At 37.8% G+C, this 16,526-nt stretch overlaps 3 protein-coding genes across 3 annotated transcripts; 1 reads left to right on the top strand and 2 right to left on the bottom strand.

The window, feature by feature from the left end:
• Positions 1 to 469: 469 nt before the first annotated feature.
• On the bottom strand, positions 470 to 937 carry LOC145613973 (uncharacterized). Its single transcript, XM_081668998.1, has one exon. The coding sequence runs from the start codon at positions 935 to 937 to the stop codon at positions 470 to 472; it is 468 nt and encodes a 155-aa protein (XP_081525124.1).
• Positions 938 to 1,050: 113 nt separating this feature from the next.
• On the bottom strand, positions 1,051 to 1,578 carry LOC145613972 (uncharacterized). Its single transcript, XM_081668997.1, has one exon. The coding sequence runs from the start codon at positions 1,576 to 1,578 to the stop codon at positions 1,051 to 1,053; it is 528 nt and encodes a 175-aa protein (XP_081525123.1).
• Positions 1,579 to 4,591: 3,013 nt separating this feature from the next.
• LOC145613468 (zinc finger CCCH domain-containing protein 6-like) lies at positions 4,592 to 15,564 on the top strand. Its single transcript, XM_081668577.1, has 5 exons — positions 4,592 to 4,723; positions 4,806 to 4,889; positions 13,341 to 13,553; positions 13,811 to 13,935; positions 14,027 to 15,564. The coding sequence occupies exons 2-5, from the start codon at positions 4,830 to 4,832 to the stop codon at positions 15,000 to 15,002; spliced, it is 1,374 nt and encodes a 457-aa protein (XP_081524703.1). The 5' UTR covers positions 4,592 to 4,723; positions 4,806 to 4,829; the 3' UTR covers positions 15,003 to 15,564.
• The last annotated feature ends 962 nt before the right edge of the window (positions 15,565 to 16,526 follow it).

The following is a 16,526-nucleotide window of genomic DNA, read 5'->3' as shown; positions in this document are numbered from 1 at the left end:
TGGAAGATCTCAAAAGCTATTAGTGCATTATCAGTTATCAAACGTCCCGAAACAAAAGCACTCTGATTAACCGTAATAATATCATTCAACCAAGGTTTCAGTTTATTAGCCAAGGTCTTAGAAATTATTTATAAATCACTTTGCAACAGCTAATCGGTCTATACTCTATCAAAAATTTTGGATCGTTGCATTTAGGAATGAGAACAATGCAAGTCCGATTAATTTCAGAAATATCAACAGAACCACGCCACCAATTTTTTACCAGAGTAATAATATCAGAGCCAACAATACGCCATAATTTTTGAAAAAATAAAGCATGCATACCATCAGTGCCCAGTGCTTTATTCGGGTGCATTTGAAATAGCGCATCCTTGATCTCATTTGCACTCGGCTCCATCTCAAGAGCGGCATTCATCTTCTCAGTCACCACATTATCCACGCCCTCAAGGGCCTCCTCAAAAGTCGACAACTAACTTGATGAAAACAGCTGCGCAAAGTACTCCGCCACCATCTCCTTCACACGCTTCTCATCAGTAATCCAATTGCCCTCATGATCAGTTAGCCCCTCGATCCTATTCTTCTTGCGCCTTTCAGTAGCTTTACGATGGAAATAGGCTGTGTTCTTATCTCCATCGCGCAGCTCATTGGCTCGAGCACGCGCATACCAATAACTTTCTTCAAGCCTTCGCAGCTCACCAATTTCACCCGAAATTCTTTCGCAATTTGCCAACATTGTAGCGTCCACATGGCTTGCTTGTTCAGCTCTTAAATCCTCTTCCAATCTTTTCAGTTTTTTCTTGGTGTCACCAAAAGCCTTCGATGCCCATTTTTTCAAGTCACTAGCACAATGAGCAATTCTCATGTGGGGGGCAAATCCCTCGCTGTTCTTCCAAGAATTCGACACCACCTCATTGCAATCCTCTCTTGCAAGCCACATACTTTTAAACCGAAACAATTTACCCTTCCTCCCCCTTTCATAATAATTAATATTATCAAGCAGAATATGAGAGTGATCCGACTCCTCCCTCACCAAATGTTGAACAGCATAATTCAGAAATAAATCACACCAAGCCCCATCTCCAAGAATCTATCGAGTCTTTCTCTAACAACAGTATCCACCGTCCTTCCCCTTTGCCACGTAAAAATACTACCCTTGTACCCCAAATCCTTCAAACCACAATCATCGATAGCCCTCCGGAAAGCATCCATTAACGACTCACGTCTAGCCACACCTCCCTCCTTTTCTCTCTTACTAACAATTTCATTGAAATCGCCAAACATGATGCAAGGTAGAGTACAACTATTCTTGAGGTTCCTCATCATATCCCATGTTTTATATTTATTTTCAATTTCCGTCCATCCATAAACACCAATCGTTCTCCACCATGGAACCCCATCCGAGTTACAAATGTCTACAGCAAAATGATGAGGTGAGTAAGACACCACATTTATTGATATATTTCTCCACCAAAAACCCATACCCCCCGACCTTCCATTGCTACTAATACAGATGCCACTATTAAAACCACACCTTCTCTTTATTTTTTCCAATCTACTATCATCAATCATAGTTTCCATTAAAAACACTACATCCGGCCTCTCTCTCCAACACAAGTCTCGGAGAGTCCTCTCCGCCCAAGGGTTGCCAATTCCTTGGGCGTTCCAACTTAGAATTTTCATTTCCCTTCGAGGGAGTGGTCAACACCACCTCCCTCTACTTGGATGTGTCTGTCCCCATAAATAGAACCATCTACTAATTTCTTCTTCTTGTCAGTATGCCCCTCCACCATCTCACCCATATAGCCTCTTTTATTATTTTTTGATCCCTCCCCACTCCAACTGCTAGCACCCATACTACCAACAACACCACTATAACCCCCTCCATTCTTTCCACTCTTTTCTAAGTCCTCGAATTTTTCTTTTTATCCCCCTCCCCCCTAACTTGCTTTTCCCCAACAATACCACCCTCTACCCTAGAAACAAAGTCAATAGAGTTCCCTTCCTTAATCCACCTCCCTATAACAGCATTCGGTTCTTCCAGATCCAGCCCCAACCTCATATTATCACCAAGCTCCTCGTTCGCAGGAGTACCCACAGTCTGCAGCCCCCCCTCATTCAATATAGGATCAGCAGGAACACTATCATTTCCCCCAATATCATTCACACCAGCCATAGCCTTAGCAACACTCTGAGGTCTGAGCACATTTCTCTTACTACGTTCATCAAACACAAGAGCAAGCGCCACTTCTCTAGCTTTCGGCTGCACCACCTCCTCATCCAACCTTTCCTTCATAAATTGTAGCTTCCTAGCTGCACCAACTGGTCCCAACTTTATTGTTTTTGGCCTAACATTATTAGAACACTAGCCAGTTCGCGCACCCTCAAAATTTTCACACCAGGCCCTTTCTTTCTCACGAACAGCATAGGACTTCTGTTGTGGTTTCATTGGTGAAGCTCGCATCCACGCACCATATTGATAGACAATCTCACCACGACCCCCTCTTCCCGCTTCCCTCACCTCACAATCTTTGTCAATATGATCAAGTTTACCACAAGAAAAGCAAAAATCCCCCAATCACTCATATTTAATATCAATCCACTTCGGCTTCGAACTACCTACCGAAATAAACAATCCCCTTCTTAATGGCTTCTTCATATTAAGAAGCACTTTAATTCTCATAAATTCCCCCCCAGCCTAAGGGATTAGAGTCATCAAACTCAATAAAGCCACCAAGTGATTCACCAATGTCATACATAACAGACATGTTTCTTTTATTAAAAGGCACATCAAATAGTCGAATCCACATTGGAGAATAATCAAAACACACCTCAGAAGGTTGCTCACCTCCTTGGATTTCCTTCAATAATACTCCCTCCGTTTTTTTTATATGCATCACTTGGTGATGCACGGAGTTTTATGAGGATAATATAATATTGTGAGTGGATAAATAATTTATTATAGTATAAGTAAGATGGGGACCATGAAAGAGAAAGAATGTGAGGGAGAGTAGATATTTTTATTATATATAAGTGGGGACCATAGAGGAGAGAAAAATGATAAAATAATTTAAGTGGGGTTTAAAGTAAGAGAGAGAATTGATAAAATATAGTATACAGTTTTCAAATAAGGAAGTGATGCATTTAAAAAAAACACCCATAAAAGGGAAGTGATGCATATAAAAAAAACGGAGAGAGTAGCAGTTTACCATCAAAAAACCATGGACTTCCTTCAATTATTCGCTTCCTATCCTCCTCTTTGAAAAACTGGAACACAAAGATGTTTGTACCCACTAAATTGATAACAATGTTATCTTGGAGACGCCATACAAAATTTAACGTGCGTTTCATGGCCTCAGCACTAAAAGTCTTCCCAGTCAAGAGTTTCCCCACTAGCGCAGGGTTCAGTTGTTCATTCAATCCAACACCATCATCAGAATCATTCGATCCTCTAATTATTGCACTCTCTTCCTTAATGAGAGAAAATTTCTCCCACTCTTTGACTAAATCATCATCCATCACACATACACAAACAGATAAAAGGCAAACTCACAAGGAAATTAACTCAGAAACAAGGAAAAACGAGCAAAAATTGGCACAGATACAAAGGAAAACGGAGGAAAAAACGACAAACCCTAGCACGAGGGACTTAAAACCATGATAAACTTCACATATTCACTAATACCTTACTAAATGATTATATTAACTTATTTCCTCCTTTCACTTTATAAATATGATATAGGATATATTAGATTTTATTTATTTAATTACTATGTGCTTATTTTATATTATTAATTTTGGGCCCGGGCGATGCCCCAGATTATTACATGGAACTGATCATATATATATATATATATATATATATATATATATATATATATATATATATATATATATATATGTTGTAGTTTATGATTCAATTTTCTTGTAATTAAATTTGTTGTTCATATTGTCATTTCCTACATATTAATATTTTGTATTCAAAAGATTACATCAAAAATCACATACCTTGGTGGTAAGACACTTAGTTCTTGAATTAGAGGTTGTGAATTCAATCTTGTGGTGAACATTTTTTTTATTATTATTATTATAAGTACATGACATGTAATGAAAACAAATGGAAGGGAGAGCCACATGGCATTATGAGTAGTTACATGGGTGACGTGGCGTAGTGAGGGGAGTTTATGTGACACGTGGATGTTATTAGAAACGCCTTTTAATATATTAGTATAGATAATCAAAGGAGGAAATAGACAATTTCATCTTTTCATGTGGACAATTGGACACCATTACCTAACATTGCTCTTATATAATCGAGATAAACTATTAATAGATGATTATAAAAAATAAGACGTATTATAAGATTACAAACCCTAAGTTATCAAAACTTGAGAACATCAATAACGATCTTCATTTTCTTTTCACTTTTTTAATGACAATGCACAAGTTTGAAAACTAGAATCGATATTTTTTGATATTGAATTTGAAGAAGATGATAAATATATAATTTTTTTTTAATATTTGATAAATTGTAACAAATTTATATAAGTAGTCATAAATTGTCAAGTAATCTCTATTTAAGAATTGGGTCTTTTTCTCTCCATCTAAAACCCGAAAGGGCATCATTCGTCCTTTTTCCTTCCTCCGACTTGAGGATTTTCGTGTTTATTTATAAAACTGTATTTTTTTTTCCAGAAAATCGAATTCCAGAACTCACTGTTTTTAGGTAAATCAATTCAATGGTTGTCTTTTATTCTTTCAAATTCCAGATTTAGTTCCTCGTTTTTACTCAAATTTATATTTTTCAGATTTAGGTTTCAGTTAATTTTAGTATGCAAGGATCGCAAAAATCAAAAAGGGTTTCTTGGGCTTCTGATGGGAATCTTTGTCAGGTATTTAACATTAATCGAAATTTATTCTATGCCCAGATGAAAATTTCAAAATTTTCCCATCAAATCTGTGAAATTGATTATTTTGGACACCCAAAAAACTAATTCAATTGAACAGAAATAAAATAGCTCTTTTAATTCATTTGAAGTAAAGTGAAATTTCTGGGTAATTGGGAATCTTTTGAGTTAAAGGAGTATGTGTAAATGGGGATTAACTCAAAGTCTCAAAGAAACAAAGAAATATATGAAATACATTTCTGGGTTTAATTTATCCTTAACTATTCTGAAAGTAATACTCAATCTTTGAATTATCTTGCGAATTAATTAATGATTTGAAAATAAGAAAGATACAATCTTTGATTTATCTGTTGTATAGATGGATTATGCTGTGTTAGTGAACCTTTTCACTGAATTAAAACTGAATTAAAGACTATCTTGGACTCCAATGGTTTATGAGAAGTTACATTTACTTTGCTAAGTTTGCTAAAATGGCTTACGCAAAGTTTGAGTTTGTTAATAGAAGTTGAATTTGGTTACAAATGTTGATACATATGCATGTAAATTTCGTATAAGTGGTTTTATATGTTGCATGGGATTGCTAGATAATGTGGCATTGCATGTTTTCCAGACCTGAATAGTTCTTTTTGTTGAGTCCTGTTGATTGTAATTTTGATTTTCCTGTAGCTTGTGTTTATGCTGATGTTTGACTGTTGATAGACTACCTATATAATGTGTATTAGAGAAGATTTCAGAGTATGCAAGATTGCCTTTTGCAGAATATATGAGGCTTTTCAGTTTATGACAAAATTTGCATTGGCTAAATATTGTCATAAACTGATTCATGATGGATTTTCGAAATTCATTGGTGCTGATGTAGGTAAAAAAAAAAGGAAGGAAAAAAAAGCTTGTACCCGAAGTTAGTGACTTGTGTAATTATTTCGACGTTTGATTTTTGTCATCATGTACTAGTTGATTTCTCTTTTGGGCAGGGTGTAACGCTTTGCTATCCGAATTCATACCCTGATTGTTGGCAATGCCTAATAATGAGAATAAATTGTTTTGTTGTGTTTTATTGGGTTTGCTTTTTGTATTTTGTTTCAGTTTTTTAGTTGTCACTTCCAATTTTATCTGTAAATTTTTAGTGTTAAGGTGATTATTTTTACGTTCCTAGCTATAGTATGATAGATGATTGCTTGAATCTAGTCGTATCTCTAATGGGCTTTGTTGTGTAGGCTCAAGATATAGGGTGATGAAAATTATGTTTCAATTAGCCTTTCTTATACTGAGCATCCTCTGTGTGATTGCTTAGTGTAACCGTGCAAGGAGAAGAGCTAAAGTCATATTCTCTGAATATTGCAGGCCATGCTTTTAGGCCTTTATTATGCCATAGTTATGCTAATTTTTAGGTTCTATAAGTGATGGTGCTGGTCACAGTAAATCAGTATTTCTAAAATACTTGCCTGCATATCATAGTGCATATATTTCATACTCAGATGTAACCTTGTAACGCACGGCTTATGTTCCTGAGTTTACATGAATATTTGTTGAAACTTCACCAAAAAGTAATGCTGCCTGTAGATATCTTACATATCTAATTTCTGCTTTATATGCTCTTTTCTTGTCACCTATCAAAGATATGGTTGCTATAGGATTTTATGATGGTTTGAGAAAAATTGAGATGTACTTATATTGGAGAATATTTTCATTTTAACTATTTCCTTACGTTTGTTAGATACATCTTCAGAGTATGATTCTATTCCTTTACAACAGAGGATGAACAAGCTTGATGCCTCTTGATCTTCTTATATTTTAATTTTTTGGTGATTAGTTTTGATGGGCATTTAATATTTAAAGCCAATAAAGGTAATAGGAGCATAAGTAATGAAAGTGAAAGTTATGGTTGTTTTAAGAGTTATTTTGGTTTCACAAATGTGTTGATAGCAGTATGTAACTACACCTTTGGGAATAAAATAATTTATCTGTTTACTTGTAGCACTTTTTATTTCATGTTTGCCAATGCATTATTTCATTTACTAATATCTTTAAATATCAATTGAGTAATAATTATAAGATTTGAAATTATGAAATTATAAGTAGAGGCAAATCTTACAAGATCCCACATAACTACCTTTTTCATTAAATATAAACCATCAAAGCTAAGTAGTTGCAAGTAAAAAGAAATGAAGGAAGTGTATATAAAGGGTTGTTTTAAACTAAAATATGAACATCAGCTACACTTCCTCGAGATATTCCTTCATCTGCCTTCTTAGGGCCTGCTCACTTCAGCTTAATTTCAATTCTGTTTAGTTCAGCTTCAATCAGTTCAATTCAGCTCAGCTTAGTTCAGTAAATGTGAACAACCCTTAATTTTTTCCTATTTACACATGTATTGATTGCATTTTTTCCCTTTCTATTGATGTAATTATGTTATAATTATAACATTTTCCCATCAATTATGTTATGCAAATGTTATGCAAATCAATTTATCCTGCAAAACTTATTGAATTGAATCAATCCATAATTATAAATAAATTGGATGGATACAAATGTGTATGTAAATTTCAGTGCCACCTCCTTTGTTGTAGTTCTTCTTTTAATCTCGAGATATGGCCCCTTCCCTATTCTATTTCTTCCTCTAATTTGCATCTGCTATTTTTTTTTTTCTTTCTTGCAATTGCTTCACTTTCATTCTTGTTAGGTTTTTATATGTTCTTACCCTTGGGCTTAACTTTTTTTTTGAATTCCTAGACTGAAAAAGATTAGTAATAGTCTTAACCTTTTATTTTTTTGAACAGTAGTATTGTGAAAGCCTTAAAACCTTTAGTCAATATTTTCATTTGTTTTACTAGTCCTATTCAAGTATTAATAAGGCAGCCACATATATCTCAAAGAGAAGCTGCAAAAGGATGACCTATCCTATTCATATATCTTAACACGCTTCCTGCCATTGACAAAACAAGCATGTAATTGTTGTCTTGGTGACTTGGTCGTTCATTGTCCTTTATATTCATTCAAACTGATTGATTTTGGGCATTTTGATACTGCTTAATGATGTCGGTTATGAATATGATCATAATAAGTTCCTTTGTTTTCTTAATTTTGACATCTTTTTAGTAAATATTAACCCTAGTCTACAAATTCTGAAATATCTACCCTTTGACCACCTTTTGTCATTTATACTTCAGGAAAAAAAAAAAAATATAGTCATGTAAGATCTTATTTGATTTGTCTCGATGTATAGTTTCCGGATGTTAACTTTTTATGATTTTAACTTTTAAAGTAGATGTTACCAATAAAAAAAAAAAGAAAAAAGAAATTAAGTTAACTTGAATATTATCATGTGTGATTGGAAAAATATGGAAGAAACCAATATAAATTAAGGATATTGTAATTATTGCACCTTGCACCCTTTTTTGCACCGCCTCAAAGTGAATTGCCAATCCTTACACCTAAGATGGAGATTCTCCATTTACCACTGATGTGGTGTGACAAAATCTTATCTTTGTTGCTAGATTTTGGTATTTATAATTTGTAGATTCATATTATCCCAGCTTATTACAAAAGCGCATTTTAGTCGTTTGCTGTTGAAGAAGTGAGAACTCTGAGAAGACGTTGCCTACATGCAGTATACACATTAGCATTATGTTTGGACAGGGCAATTTGGAGGGACGGGAAAGTGAGATGAATTTTTCTTTGTTGGGTTAGCAAATGAGGAGGTGGATGACATGGATGGGAGGGATTAGGACTTAAGCAGAGACTTATGACTCTTCATTCTTTAACAAATCAGTTTTTCAAATTGGAGGGATTTGGAAGGAAAATAGTACTTCCTCCGTTTCCTTATAGTTGCAACACACACTTTATCACGTTTTAAGAAAAGTGGACCTCACATGATATAATACACTTAAAATGGGATTAATAGGTTGTTAAGAGCATAATCAAGTGGACCATGTGCTTTAAATAAAGGTCAATCAATCAATCAATCAAAGCCTTAATCCCAAAAGTGGGGTCGGCTAACATGAACCAAATATGATTATTCCGTGTAGTCATCAACATAAATCTTTCTCCTCCATCCCTTACGATCCAAAACTTCATCCTCACGTAAATCCATGCACTTCATATCCTTCCTCACTCCTTCCAACCAAGTCATTTTTGGTCTCCCTCTTCCTCGTTTAATCCCTCCATGATCCCACTCTTCCACTCTTCGCACCGGTGCACCCACGGGTCTCCGTCTTACATGTCCAAACCAACGCAGACGATTTTCCCTTAATTTATCTGCAATGTCTGCCACACCTACTTTCTTGCGAATAACCTCATTTCTGATTCTATCTCTTAAAGTGTTTCCACACATCCACCTTAACATGCGCATTTCCGTAACCTCCATCTTTTTAATATGCTCTTTCTTAGAAGCCCAACATTCTGTACCATAGAGCAACACTGGTCTTATGGCAGTCCTGTAGAATTTTCCCTTCAACTGTAGGGGAATGCTGCGGTCGCATAACACTCCCGTGGCCGCTCTCCATTTAAGCCACCCTGACTTAATTCTGTGGGTTACGTCTTGATCAATGTCACCATTCTTCTGGATGATCGACCCAAGATACTTAAAACATTCACTCATGGTCAAATCCTTTCCATCCAAACTCACCACTTCATTGCTTGTCCCCCTCTGAGTGCCAAAACGACATACCAAATATTCAGTCTTACTCCGACTTAGCTTAAACCCTCTAGATTCCAACCTTTGCCTCCATTGCTCCAACTTAACATTAACCCCGTCCTTAGTCTCATCCACCAAAACGATATCATCCGCGAACAACATACACCATGGAACCTCATCTTGAAATGGTCTAGTTAATTCATCTAGAACCGTTGCAAAAAGAAAAGGGCTTAATGCAGACCCTTGATGCAATCCGATTGTAATAGGGAAATCTTTTGTCAACCCTCCGCATGTTCTCACATTTGTTGACACATCCCGATACATATCCTTAACTAGGTCTACATACCTTCGTGGGATACCTTTCTTCAACATTGCCCACCAAAGTATCTCTCTTGGCACCTTGTCATATGCCTTCTCTAAATCAATAAAGACCATATGAAGATCTTTCTTCTTTACCCTATAAAACTCCATCATTTGTCTTATCAAATGGATTGCCTCCATAGTAGATCTCCCAGACATAAAACCAAATTGGTTATCTGAAATGCTTGTGTATGCCCTCAACCTTTGTTCAATCACCCTTTCCCACAGCTTCATAGTGTGGCTCATAAGCTTAATTCCTCGGTAGTTAGAACAATCTTGAGCGTCTCCTTTGTTTTTATAAACCGGGACCAAGGTGCTCTTCCTCCAATCTTGTGGGATCCTTGTAGCCGTCCATATCTTGTTGAAAAGGTTTGTTAACCAATCAATACCAATCTTACCCAAACACCTCCACACCTCTATCGGTACCCCATCAGGGCCAACCGCCTTCTTAGGTTTCAACTTCCTCAGTGCAATCTCCACCTCTACTCTCCTAATCCTTCGCACATACTCCATGTTGATTTCTTCATCACTCACAGAGGTATCTCCTATCACAACTCCATTACTTCCATTAAATAATTCATCGAAGTACCCCTTCCACCTGTCCTTGATGTCCTCCTCTTGCACTAGGACCATTTGGTTCTTATCTTTGACACACTTCACCATGCCAATATCCTTCCTTGCCTCTTGTCTTCTCTTTGCCATCTTATAAATGATCCTTTCTCCCTCCTTGGAATCAAGTTTTTCATAAACCTCCTGATATGCCTTTTCTTTCGCTTGACGAACAGCTGCCTTTGCCTTACTCTTAGCCTCCTTATACGCTGCAAAGGTTTCATCACTCCTACATTTTCCTAAGGCTTGATAGCATTCCCTTTTTTGCTTAATTACTGCTTTCACCTCTTCATTCCACCACGAAGTATCTCTCTGTATCGAAGTTCTTCCCCTTACTTCCCCTAAGACCTCTTTGGCCACTCTTAGGAAACAGTTCTTCATTCGTAACCAAGTCATGTCCGGATCCACCTCTCCATCCCAATCCGCTTCTTCAATTACCTTTTCTGTAAAAACCTTAGCCTTTGCATCCCTTAGGGTCCACCATCTTATCCTCGGTTCTTCTTGTCTAACTTTTTTCTTCGCCTTCTCTTTCAGACGAATAGTCATTACCAATAGCCGGTGTTGGGTGACCACACTTTCCCCTGGGATAACCTTACAGTTTAGGCAACTTTGTCTATCTATGCTTCTTGTGAGCAGGAAGTCTATTTGAGTTGCATTTGCTCCACTCCGAAAAGTTATCAAGTGTGAATCCCTCTTCTTAAACCAAGTATTAGCCAAAATTAAATCATATGATTGGGCAAAATCCATAATAGCTTCACCACCGGCGTCCCTCTGCCCATACCCAAAGCCTCCATGGACACTCCCATAGCCCTCTCGGCTCGCCCCAACGTGCCCATTTAGATCCCCTCCAATATATAACTTCTCTGAGTGGTGGACACCCTGTACCACCTCGTCTAGATCCTCCCAAAATTGTCGTTTCTCTTCCGCATCTAAACCCACTTGGGGAGCATAAGCACTGATAACATTCACAATCTCCTTGCCACATAGCAACTTCAGCCTTATCAACCTATCGTTCTTCCGATAGACCTCGATCACCTCTTTTGCCAACCTCTCATCGAGAACCACACCAACTCCGTTCCTAGCTCCACCATTCCTTGTCCTGTGGCTCGTTTCTTGCCCAACATACCATACCTTATACCCCAAAACCAAGCCTCGAACTCCTTCTCCTGTCCATCTTGTCTCTTGGAGGCACATGATGTTCACGCGTCGTCTCTTCATTACTTCTACCACTTCTGCTGATTTTCCCGTAAGAGACCCCACATTCCAAGAACCAATCCGCAAACTAAATTCCTTTCTCCCACGCTCCCTCCTGGTCCCAACTCCAGGCCCTTGCTCATTTGACACCACACTCGGGCAATGTGGCGCGTCGCTTCTGGGCGACGACCTAGCAACCCTTGCATACTTATCACTGCACCCGGGTCTGGGAAGTGCAGCGCGTCGCTCAGTAGGGAACGCCCCAATGGCACGCCCTTGCTCATTTGACACCACACTCGGGCAATGTGGCGCGTCGCTTCTGGGCGACGACCTAGCAACCCTTGCATACTTATCACTACACCCGGGTCTAGGAAGTGCAGCGCGTCGCTGAGTAGGGAACGCCCCCACGAAAATATCTGTTTGGCTCATGTCATTGGATGTGACGAAGTTTTATACTGGCTGTCACTGGCCTACCGTAACCCTCCTCCTTTATCCAGGCTTGGGACTGGCAGCGGGGAACCCACTGGCGGAGTTGGAACTACTATGACATTCCAATTTTAGGGAACTGTTGCAACTATAAAGAAACGGAGGAAGTATATACCAAGTAATCCTCAATAGAAGTAAAAAGACCAAAGTATCCTTACTAGTCACACCCAGCCAGCTATGACCTAATGCTCTCTCCTCTTCCCCTCCCCTTTCTCTTGTAGACGGAAAAACCCCCTAATAACTCAAAATGGTTACTTCTTTCTTCACCTTAATGACTCACTCGCTTGCTTCTCTCTTTTTTTTTTTTTTTTTTTTGGTCGGGCTGTTTTTTTTTATCTGATAAAAAGTTTATGATCTGCTACAACTGCGTGCATTTCTATCAGTATGTTTGATCGGAACCTATCATCTTGTATCAATTCAACTAAGTTATGATTTCAGTTTTGTCGACAGATGAGACACCAGAATATTATTAGTTGCAATCTGCCTTTTATGGTAGATTTTCTGTTTTAATATTTTTGGCTTCTGTTTTGATGATATGGATTAAGAGATGTTGATACTATACCTTTCTCTCCTTTTTTGGTTTTCTTTTAATAGTTCCCCTACCTTCTCTCATCTTCTTTTTTGCTATCAAATGATAGCATTTATCTTCTTCTTCCCTCCCCTCCCCTTCTACTTCTTCACCTCCCTTCTTTTTCCTTTTAAAAAGTTATCCAAGCAAGCTGTAATTGGCTGTGAGACATCTAGTACTCATCTTCAGCGTTAGTGATGTGGTATTTGGTCAATGCATACTGAGAAGGGAATGGGAGTTGGGAGAGCTGCTGAATGGACCCAAATAACTATGTCATGCACATTTATATAGCTTGAATTATTGCAGTGTAGACTATTGAATGTTATGGTGCTTTCTTTATTTTGCATTATGAGTCATTGAGCTCTCTTAGACGTGATTTGAGGTTACGACTAATTAAGGGGAGCATGAATCATGATTTGTGAGCCACTCATTTTGTAACTTAGCATCTGCTAAAGCAAGATACAATGTTTTATTGTAATGATAGTTCCTACTTTATCTTCTGTTACATTAGTTTATGAATATGACGAGGATTTGGTGAGGAATGACAAGAATGATTAACATAGGTATGATGTTTTGATTTGAACAGGTTAGACTGTTTCTCTCGGAAGAATCTCCCTCACAAGTTGGGGCAGGTGCACAAGATCACCTTCAAGTAAAGAAAATCGTATCAGGCTTGCCTGTAAATGGATTAGTGGCAGACGACAACCTTCCACCTGGATTTGAAGGTTTCAATCCTGCTCATCAATTGAAGAACAGATTAGCCCAGATTCCTGTTGTCAAATGGCGGTCCCCTCCAAAAGTAAGTGGCTATTTGTCTTGGAATACTTTTCTATGATTTGCTTGCAGCTTCATCTTTAATGTAGCCAGTGACCGTATCTCCTTATGCATTTGTTTTGATAATTAATTATCTGTCTGTCCTCCTTTCTTTTAGCTTTCATTTTATTTGGTCGGGGATTTGCATGCTGTGCCATCCACCATGTCCATGATGCCTTCTATGCTTCCCAATTTGGCAATGTAACACAGAAGCTAATTTTATTTTGTATTGGAGTTTTGCAGTTTACTTTGGGGGTTGAGTGGCAAGTAGTAAGTGGGGAGGAAAGTAAAGAGGTGGAGATCCAAAGTCAAAGAGAATTAAGAGTGCTTGAAGCGTATTATCCACGCCAATCTGCAATTCCTCCAAAGTTTGATTCTATACCTAAAAACATTGTTCAGCTCTTTGCCTTAGGTCTTATGTATTGCCTACTAATCCATGTCATTTGTTATTTTTTGCAGCCCTGCTTCTGCGCCAGATATAGAGTGTGCTGGACAGGATGACCAAACATTGCCTTCAGTTCCCATTACTCCTATTGAAGAAGAAGATCTGTCAGATCCCTCTTCTGATTCTGTTGCTTCTGCTTGTGCTACTACTAGCTCATACCTGTTGGCGGCCCAAGGAACGTCTTCATCTCAAGGTGTTTCCCATAATATCAACAGTGGGACATTGGCTGCTGGAGTAGCAACTTCTGGTCAAGACGATGCATTAAAAGCTGCTCTTACTGCTGTTGCGAATAGCAATGAGCAGATTGACCACAACCTGCTTGTAAAAATTCTCAGTAATCCGACTATTTTAGAACAGTTAGTTAGGCATCAAGGTCCAGGCACGGGACTTCAATCTGTTTTGCCAAAGCCAATGGAAGGCCCACATACTATTTCTAGGCCCTTATCTCCTGGAGCTCCCATCTACAGGATGGATACACCACCACCTCCAGCTCCTCAATATAACAATATGGAAACAGGACCATCCTCGTCTGCAATGATGTCAAATGGGTTGATGTACCCGTATACAAATGGCACAGGACCTATGGCCCATCAGCATTCAGTCCCACCGCTGCCTGGAGTCGCCCTCCAAGCTTCCCCTGTACAATCTGGTTCTTCCTCTCAAGTGAAGGACCTCAACTACTATAAGAACTTGATTCAGCAACATGGAGGGGAAAGACAAACTGACCCTCAACCACAATATTCAACGCATCCCATCCATCATCCAGGTGTAGATCAAGATGTAGATAATTCCAAACCAAGAGATGCCAAACATAAAAGCATGAAGCCTTGTGTGTATGTCAATACTCCAAAGGGTTGTAGAAATGGAGCAAATTGTATGTATCAGCATGACATGTCGGTCCAGCAACGGGTTAGTAGTATTTCAGAAATGCAGAGTGCAAAGAGAATGAAGATGGATAGAGAGATTAGAGGATCACAATCGTATAGTTAATTTGAAGACAAATTCTTGATGTTCCAAGAGAAATTACGCGGTCTGGGATCGTATTTATGAATCTTCAAAAGTTTTGGGCCAAATTCTTGCTTATGTGCCTCTTCTCCGAATTGCACCTCTTGGGCACAGTTGGATGTAAGCTCGGGTTTCCAAAGATCAGGGGTATATTGTCTCAAACCCTGCAGATGGCTTTGCCCTTGTGTGTATACAAAATTTAATCCAAGAGGAGAGAGTTTTCAGCCTCATTTGGCCTGCTGTATACTGTTTCGGCTTATTTTCTGTTCCCAGAGGATTTATTTTGTTACTAATTGATTTCTTTTATCCCTTTTAACATACCAAACTTAAAAGTTGAAATAACAGTACATGAAGGCTGGATAGGTTCACAGGATGCAGATGATTACTTACCATGGAATGATTTTCTCTGATATCTTTGAATCATCAAGACATGATTTTGTTCGTTTATTTGACTTTTCCACTTACTAAATCATGCAAATACGGCGAGTCAATTTGTGTGATGAGACTCACCCTAAAAAAAGAAATTTTTAGGCTTTTGAACGCATATACATCCTAAGAATAACACTTGAAAATATATATTGTATACATTATTTACATTTTAGTTATAAGCTTTTTGTGTTGCAATATGGCTTTTGTTGTGAGTTATAATATACATCCCCTGTCACTTTTAGTTGCAACACTTGAAAATATATACACACTATTCACATTTTTATAATTGATCTTTCTTTTTGTTGACTTTTTTTTTTTTTGGGCAAAATAGTCATGTGAGATCTTATTACATTCATCTTAATTTATATATATTCTTTAAATATTTTATCTTTAGATTTTTTTACATGTCTATTATCAGAGATATGAGAGATTAAAATTATGCATAGACTAGCGTGAAAGTTAAAATGTTGCACTAAAAGTAAACGAAGAAAGAAAGGAAAATGTCTAATTAGGTGATGAGGTAAGTAAAACACAGAGGAAGTGATTTCGGAGGGTTTGTGTGTGTGTGTGTGTGTTTTTTTTTAAGAAAATAGTAACAAAGTGAATTATATTCAACCTATTCCCCTATCCCTCGAGGAGGATTATTATCAACCTATCAGGTTAAATAGTTTTGCTTTCTAACTTGACATCAAATTCAACAATCTCCTCCTCTTTCTCTTCTTCATATGGCTTAGCTCGTTTAATGGAGGACTCCTTTGCTTCAATGGAGGAGAGAAAGAGAGTAGGGAAGTAAAGGAGGAAGGAGAGAGAAAGGGGGGTTTAAAAGAGAGGAAAAGGTTGGAAGTTGGAAGGGAAGGAAGACTAAAGAAGAGAAACAAATACAGGAAGCATAAGAGTTAATGGGACATAAATGGGTATATGGGTAAATAAACATTTTGAGCGGCAAAAAAGTTATTATGATATAAACGGGTATATGGGTAAGTAAACATTTTGAGGGGTAACAAAGTCATCACACTATTCATTAGAGTTCTTTAATAGGACATAAATGGGTATATGGGTAAATAAACATTGTGAGCGGTA

This window comes from Chenopodium album, chromosome 25, assembly GCF_948465745.1.
Source record: "Chenopodium album chromosome 25, dcCheAlbu1.1, whole genome shotgun sequence".
Classification (NCBI taxonomy): Eukaryota; Viridiplantae; Streptophyta; class Magnoliopsida; order Caryophyllales; family Amaranthaceae; genus Chenopodium; species Chenopodium album.
Note: the sequence above shows the minus strand (reverse complement) of the source record. Positions and strands in the feature narration are given on the sequence as shown.

Excerpts from the sequence above, each read along its gene's own strand:
- LOC145613468 (XM_081668577.1), top strand. The coding sequence starts at position 4,830 with ATGCAAGGATCGCAAAAATCAAAAAGGGTTTCTTGGGCTTCTGATGGG. Across the intron at positions 13,554-13,810 it reads AATGGCGGTCCCCTCCAAAA|TTTACTTTGGGGGTTGAGTG; the intron begins GTAAGTGGCTAT and ends GGAGTTTTGCAG. Across the intron at positions 13,936-14,026 it reads CAATCTGCAATTCCTCCAAA|CCCTGCTTCTGCGCCAGATA; the intron begins GTTTGATTCTAT and ends TATTTTTTGCAG.
- LOC145613972 (XM_081668997.1), bottom strand. The coding sequence starts at position 1,578 with ATGGAAACTATGATTGATGATAGTAGATTGGAAAAAATAAAGAGAAGG.
- LOC145613973 (XM_081668998.1), bottom strand. The coding sequence starts at position 937 with ATGTGGCTTGCAAGAGAGGATTGCAATGAGGTGGTGTCGAATTCTTGG.